The sequence below is a fragment of the Mastomys coucha genome, unplaced genomic scaffold, assembly GCF_008632895.1.
Source record: "Mastomys coucha isolate ucsf_1 unplaced genomic scaffold, UCSF_Mcou_1 pScaffold16, whole genome shotgun sequence".
In the NCBI taxonomy this organism is placed as follows: domain Eukaryota; kingdom Metazoa; phylum Chordata; class Mammalia; order Rodentia; family Muridae; genus Mastomys; species Mastomys coucha.
Window position 1 is genome coordinate 39,697,286 of NW_022196898.1, and position 6,743 is coordinate 39,704,028.

The following is a 6,743-nucleotide window of genomic DNA, read 5'->3' on the forward strand; positions in this document are numbered from 1 at the left end:
CCTCCCTCTCTCCCTCCCTTACCTCTCTCCCTCCCTTACCTCTCTCCCTCCCTTACCTCTCTCCCTCCTTACCTCCTTCCTTCTCTCCCTTTCCCCTCCCTCCCCCTTTCTTTGAACCAATGCGGTTTGGGGGGTTAATTACAGGAGCATGGGCGAGGGGTTACTTATGAGAGAGCCCATCACCAAAAATCCACCTCAGTCTGGGTGGCCATTTTCAAATGTGGAGTGTATTGCATAATTTGCAGGTAGTTCAACAGGTTGGAGCATGTCTCAGCTAGTCTCAGCATTCCTCACTACATAAACACACACACACACACACACACACACACACACACACACACACAGAGAGAGAGAGAGAGAGAGAGAGAGAGAGAGAGAGAGAGAGAGAGAGAGAGAGAGAGAGAGAGAGAGAGAGAGAGAGAGAGAGAGAGAGAACAGGAGAGGCTTAGTGAATCTGGTCAGTGTGTGTCAGGGACTTCCTGAAGCTTTTGAGATAAAAGCAGTATGAACTATTGGCCTTTTCTTGGGCTTAATAAAGTTTAAAGAAACTTGTCTTCATTGTCATGAGCCATGAATCAGTTTGACCATTTCCTTGAGACTTCTGTCATCTCTCCATATTTAGTATTGCTTTATACAAGCAGACCCTTATAGCTTTTAAATGTCTATCAAACATGCTTCCATAATAAAGCTTCTATGTTTGCTGCTTGGATTAGTATATTTCAGAGTACCATAGTCAGGATTGGGAAGAGGTCTGAGGATGGTTGGGAAATGTCAACAAGCAGAGGATTACAGCAGTCTTCAGTAGTCATGTGGTTGGCATGGGGTGGCAAAATGAATCTTCTATGGTTTCTTTTTTGTTTTATCCTACAACAGCTTGTCCCCACATAGTTCCACGGTCTGTTTGGGGGGCAAGAGACTCCCAGTGCTCCAAGATGACTCTCCCTGCAAAGTATGCCATCATCCTTCACACTGCTGGGAGAACATGCAATCAGCCTGATGAGTGCCGCCTGCTGATCCGAGATCTCCAGTCCTACTTCATGGACAGACTAAATGCATGTGACATTGGGTATAAGTAAGTCATCCCCCAAACAGGGTCTTTTTTCCTTCCGTGGGAGAATCAGAATCTTTCAACAGAGGGGAAAGGCAGATATTTTTAATTGGTTACTGACCATATAAGAGACCTATAGGTACTTACGACATTGGCTTCTTACCCAATCCAGGATGCTCTTATTTAGGAGACAGATAATGGGTAGTCATAGCCCCAAGCGTATCCTAAAATATTCACCTATTAAAGGCAGTTTATAGACACCATAGATACCAAGACTTCTGAAGAGACTATTTAGAGGAAGCTACTGTGTGTGAGACTGTGGAACCTGTAGAGGAGATGAACCCAAGTCCACTGCCTCTCTTCACACTGTGACTCAGGTGACGCCCTCTGCTTGGATTGTTTCTTCTGGTGTTATTGTGGCAGTTCTTTGCATCTAAGACTCCGATAACTCAGAGGGAGAATCTTTTCTACACAGAAAGACTGGATAAATCTTTGATAATTTCATAGCACCAAGTTCTGTGATTCCATAATAAAGAATGTGTTACCTAATGGGAGGACATTTTCCCTCTTCCCAGACTCATTTCCTTATCCTCTCTCTATGTCCGTCTGTCTGTTTGTCTGTCTCTTCTCCCACTTTCCTTATCTCCTCCTCCCCTCTTCCTCCCCTTCCTTCCTTCATTTTTACATGTGATTTAAACGAATATCAAAATTCTATGATTGGGTTTTGTTGGTTAAGAACACTTACACTGGGGACTGGAAACACGGCTCTGTGGTTAAGAGCACCAACTGCTGTCCCAGAGGTCCTGAGTTCAATTCCCAGCCACCACATGGTGGCTCACAACCATCTGTAATGAGATCTGATGCCCTCTTCTATTGTGTCTGAAGACAGTTGCAGTGCACTTACATATAAATAAAATAAATCTTAAAAAAGAATACTTGCATTAAAAGACAGTAACTAAAAGACAGTAACTTAAGACTGTAACATAGAAAACAAAATGTTTCACCAAACAGTCAAAAACACTGGAGGATGTATCCAGAGCTTGTAGCTAAGACACAGGCACATCTTAGCTTATTTCCCATTACAAACAAACTAAACTTGAAGCCTTAGCACAAGCCACTGCTAACTTATGTGGTGTGTTTGTGTGTGTATTAATAGAAAGAGCCATTGTCTGGGGGCATTCACTATCTGGGGATTAGCTTTTGTAGCCTTTTTTAGTCTTGACTGTTCCCACCAGGTACTTGTGTGCAATCTGCATGCTTCAGTCAGTTGCGTTTGTTACTAGATATATTCTTCTAAGATGACTGATCCTCTTTAGTGAAACTCTTTGAAGATGGGAGAAAATATTACCTCTAATTGTGTATCAGGATTTATCAAATGATTAGTAGGTCTTGCCATTCAGGGTAATCTGATGTTGTTCTCTCAAATTGCAATGGAGCTATGAATATTAAATACAAATTTAGAAATCTCTTTTCAACTGAGGATAAAGTCTTTCTTTTCCTACTCAGACTCTAGTTATCATTTCCTTGGCTCCTGATTTACATTGTGTGTCCTATCGCCATTCTTGAAAGGGTCTGAACTCAGGAAAACACTCTCACACATTACAGCATTAGGCTGTGCTCCAGAGCAGGAAACACAGGAGGCTCTTACTTTTCTGGTGTTCAGATTTCAGTTAGGGAGAAAAAGAACTTACAACACTAGTCTCAACAAAGTGAATTAAGTACTATTATGAAGGACACATGAAAGATGAGCAGGAAGTCAGGAAGAGGAGTGAAGGACTCATTCCTCAGAGGAGAAACTCGTTAGTTGGGACCCCAGGAGAGAGTGGGAACAAATCAGGGGAGGAAGTAGCAAGATACAGGTGAAGGCCTGGATTCCAGGGTGAGAATAGCATCTTTGAAGATCTGAGAGACTGATTATGATCACATAAAGGCCAACATTGGGTATGATGAGAGGTGAGGCTGGGAGGCAAAGAGCCATGTCCTGAAGAATGATGTATCTTCAACTGGGAGTTTAGATTCTGCACAGAGCAAGATTTTACATGATTTGTACTTGAGAAAAACAACTTTGATGATGCTTTGGGAATAGAATGGTGAGGGTAATGAGAGTTTAAGATTTGTGGCAATCCAGACAAGGCAAGATGTTTATAGAGATAAGAGGGTACAGATGCCACAGGGAGAATTGGAGGCATCTAAGAGTTCCTGAAAGTGTGTGGCTAGTGACTATGGTATAAGACTATGTCAGAGAGGTGGCTGGGAGATACTGGTGACAAGTCTTGGCTGGCAAGTGAATGAAGTGAGTGGGCTGAGGCCTAGGTTTGGAGCCAGTAGATGGTGATTTTCCTCACTAGTGCTACCCAGCAAAGGTGAGAGGTGGCTCCAAATGTGAGTTGTGTACTTTCATGGATGGTGAAGAAGCCAAGCAAATGGATAGGCTAGTTCTGAGTGAGTATGTAGAGTGAGAAGGAAGAGGGGCAAGGGAACACCCTAAGGAGCGCAGACTTGAGGAGGCTGAGACACAGAGATGGATTCAACAGACAAGAGGGTGAGTGGACCAGTACACAGTGGATTTCAAGGGAAGAGGATGTCTGGAGAAGAGGGGTTGGCATGTTCAATTTTATGGGAAATGATGGTTAGACACTTGGGAAATCAGGGAGTCAGTTGGTAAGTCATTTCTGTTCTAATAACCGCTACTGTGGCAATTTACTCCTGCAGAGAGCAGCAAATGTTTTAAGTCTGGGTCCCTTTAGAGCTCCATTCCTCCAGATGTTTTCACTAGCATACCACTCACACTGACTCTCTCTTACTGGTTCTGAAACTTGGTGCTTAATTGAGTAAAAAAACAAAAACAACAACAAAAAAAACCGAGTGAACTGATGAAGGGAGGCAAGTGTCAGTCCCCAGTGTCTCTCTTTTATGCTAATCTCCCTCTCACCTGTGCATCTCCAGTTTCCTCGTGGGCCAGGATGGTGGTGTTTATGAAGGGGTAGGCTGGAATAACCAAGGCTCCAGGACTGATGGCTACAATGACATTGCTTTGAGTATCACCTTCATGGGCACCTTCACAGGTAAGTGGAAGCTTTGGGTAGTTGTGATCCTTGGGTGATGTTTGAGGAGAGCGTCTGATTTGGACTGAATACACATCAGGCTCAGACATTGTTTAAAGTATCATATACCGAAGCCTTTTATTTACATTTATCTAAGATGAACGTGGTTGAAAGTGGCCTTCAGATCCCAGAGAGTAGGTATTCTATAGTTACTTTTTTCACACACAAACAAATCTTAGTCTCCCTCCCCCTTCTCTTTCTCTCTCTGTCTCTGTCTGTCTGTCTGTCTGTCTCTCTCTCACTGTCTTTCCTCCCTCTTTTTATCCTTCTCCCTCTCTCCCTCTCCCCCTCTTTCTCTCTCTCCCTTGCTCTCTTCCTCCTCCTCCATCCTCCCTCTTTCTGCTACAATGAATGGGTGAAGCAAAGGAAAATGTTGAGAGTAATTCCAGTTCCCCTTTGTAACCTATCCTATTTCGGTTTTCATGGTAACAATTCTAGATCACTTAGCCTTATTCAGCAAAGCAGGGATTTAGGCATTTGCCTTGATTGCATGAAAGTATTCATTTACTCAGTTTCTGACTACAGTGTTTTCGTTTTGAGTTTCTGGAAAGGTGAGGTACTGTTATTGCTACACATTTCTGGTTGGTTTGAAGATGAGCCCTATATGGAGGGTAAGGGCAGGTGAGGAGAGGCTGAACATTGGTTCTGTTGGGAAGGCCTGTAGAGCTTGCTGCTGCTGACATTCTGGGTGAGATAACTCATTGTCACAGATCTATACTTTGAAGTTTAGTTGGTACGGCCATTGCCTTCTCAAAACTCAACAATAAAAGTGTCCTTTCTTCTCCCACTTTTGTCAAATCAAGTATATCTCTAGGCATTGTCAAATGGTCCTTAGGATACTAAAATATTCCCAATAGAGACATATCAGGACAAACTTTCACTGTAGGAAAACATTTAGAGTTATTCAGAACTGTATTTATATTTCCAGGAATTTAGAGTCAGGAAGACTTTGGGACTGAGACATGTAAAATCTTGATCTGCTCTTCTGTCTGTTTATAGAATGGCTGCCAAAAATCAAATATGCTATTTTAGTGGTAGGCTGGGTGGGTTTTGGAACATGTTCTGTCCTGCTCTGGGCACCCTGGGATCTTACAATCAGTTTGGCTGTGTTTTGCAGGTTCCCCACCCAATGCAGCTGCACTGGAGGCAGCCCAGGACTTGATCCAGTGTGCTGTGGTCAAGGGATACCTGACCCCCAACTACCTGCTAATGGGTCACAGTGATGTGTCCAATACTCTGTCCCCTGGTCAGGCATTGTACAACATTATCAAGACGTGGCTCCACTTCAAGCACTGAGGGAGGCCCTATGTGAGGATGTTCTTCCTCCTGCTGAGTGTCTGTCATTACCTCTCACCTTGGATTAGTATCTCTGTCCTCTCATTTCAAAAACTTTACCTTGTTCATTTCCTTGGTTGGGATGATCTTGTCCTCTCTTGATGATATCCATCAGTGTCCATTTTTCTTGATATTTTTCAGTGTCCATGTTTTGCACTTATAGTCCCTTGAGTCTGAATCAAGCTCTTCTCTCCTGGGTACCTGTCTGCTCAGCCAGGTGAGGTAATGGGCTGGTTCTTGTCATACCTCCTTCCCTAGTTGTCTGTCCCTCTGCCTGGTACCTATGGTCTGTCTGGAAGTTTCCAGTGCTCATCCATGACCCAGGGAGAGTGCCCTCACCTTCTCTGCTCACACACCCACTTGTGCATATGTGAGTGCTCCCTTACAAACATTGTAGGTCCTCTTCTGGATTGTGAGTTTTTCTGGGACAGCAGCAGAATTTTCTTTCCCACTAGGTAGCCTGTGTCAGCTCCTGATCTGTGTTTAAATGTTAGTAGATATTATAGATGTTTGTTGGAGAAATGGAGGAACGAGTTAAAGGCCCAAGTTCTTTCCAAAGGTTTGCCATCATTCTTCTGTGGAAGCCTTGCTGTCCAGTGTCCCATCCTGCCATTATCCTCAGCACTGGTACTTCTTGGTTGGAGGATCGGAGCTGGCTGTGGTGACTGGTCCATAACAGGTGCCATGTCTTTGAAGTCCTGTGCTATTGTATCCATAGAGCACCCTGAGTGCCAGGACCACATGCTCCTCAAAGGGCAAGGCAGACTGCCAACATTTGCTGCCCAGTACCATGGCCTGCCTTAACCTGGATGGGTTCTGCTGGGCTCTGAAGCCCTTCCTACCTTCATCATTTGATGAAAGTACATGAAGCCTTACTTTTCTCTGTGGTGTTCTGAAAAATGGAAGGGAGAGTAAGAGGAAAAGAAGAGAGATGAATAAAAGGAATATAATGTAGAGATTGTATTGTTAAAATTTTAATATAAAATTTTGTATGCTTTTGTCGCCCTTGTTTTAGTAAAAACAAATATAAGAACTCTCTCTCTTTCCCTCTCCCACCATCTGTTTTTTTGTTTGTTTGTTTGTTTATTTTTCTGGGGACTGAACCTAAAGCCTTACCTAGGCCACACACTGAACTACATTCCTTGATTTGAAGCTCTCATACTTTAGAGCAAAAGTTTTTTTTGTCTTTAAAGCAGTAAGTGCCCCCCCTTTTTTGCCTTTAAAGCAGTTAAGTGGCCTTCATTTCCTTGTTTTTT

The 6,743-nt window shown here is 43.4% G+C and overlaps 1 protein-coding gene and 1 long non-coding RNA gene across 9 annotated transcripts in view; one reads left to right on the plus strand and one right to left on the minus strand.

The window, feature by feature from the left end:
- Pglyrp4 (peptidoglycan recognition protein 4) overlaps positions 1-6,743 on the plus strand; it is a 63,065-nt gene that overhangs the window by 8,121 nt on the left and 48,201 nt on the right. For 3 of the 8 annotated variants that reach the window (XR_004119668.1, XR_004119669.1, XR_004119670.1), the window contains exons 7-9: positions 874-1,072; positions 3,995-4,113; positions 5,629-5,704. Coding sequence is in view for 2 of the 8 variants with exons in the window: in XM_031374626.1 (XP_031230486.1) it covers positions 874-1,072; positions 3,995-4,113; positions 5,270-5,448 (497 nt within the window). In the remaining 6 variants the exon portion in view is untranslated. Of the gene's footprint in view, positions 1-873; positions 1,073-3,013; positions 3,139-3,994; positions 4,114-5,269; positions 5,609-5,628; positions 5,705-6,743 lie in introns of those variants that run through there. The other 5 variants (XR_004119671.1, XM_031374627.1, XR_004119667.1 and 2 more) reach the window with 4 other exon arrangements.
- Positions 4,121-6,743, minus strand: part of LOC116093225 — a 13,003-nt gene continuing 10,380 nt past the window's right edge. Inside the window, exon 3 of the long non-coding RNA XR_004119673.1 lies at positions 4,121-6,379. This is a non-coding gene — a long non-coding RNA (uncharacterized LOC116093225). The remainder of the gene's footprint in view (positions 6,380-6,743) is intronic.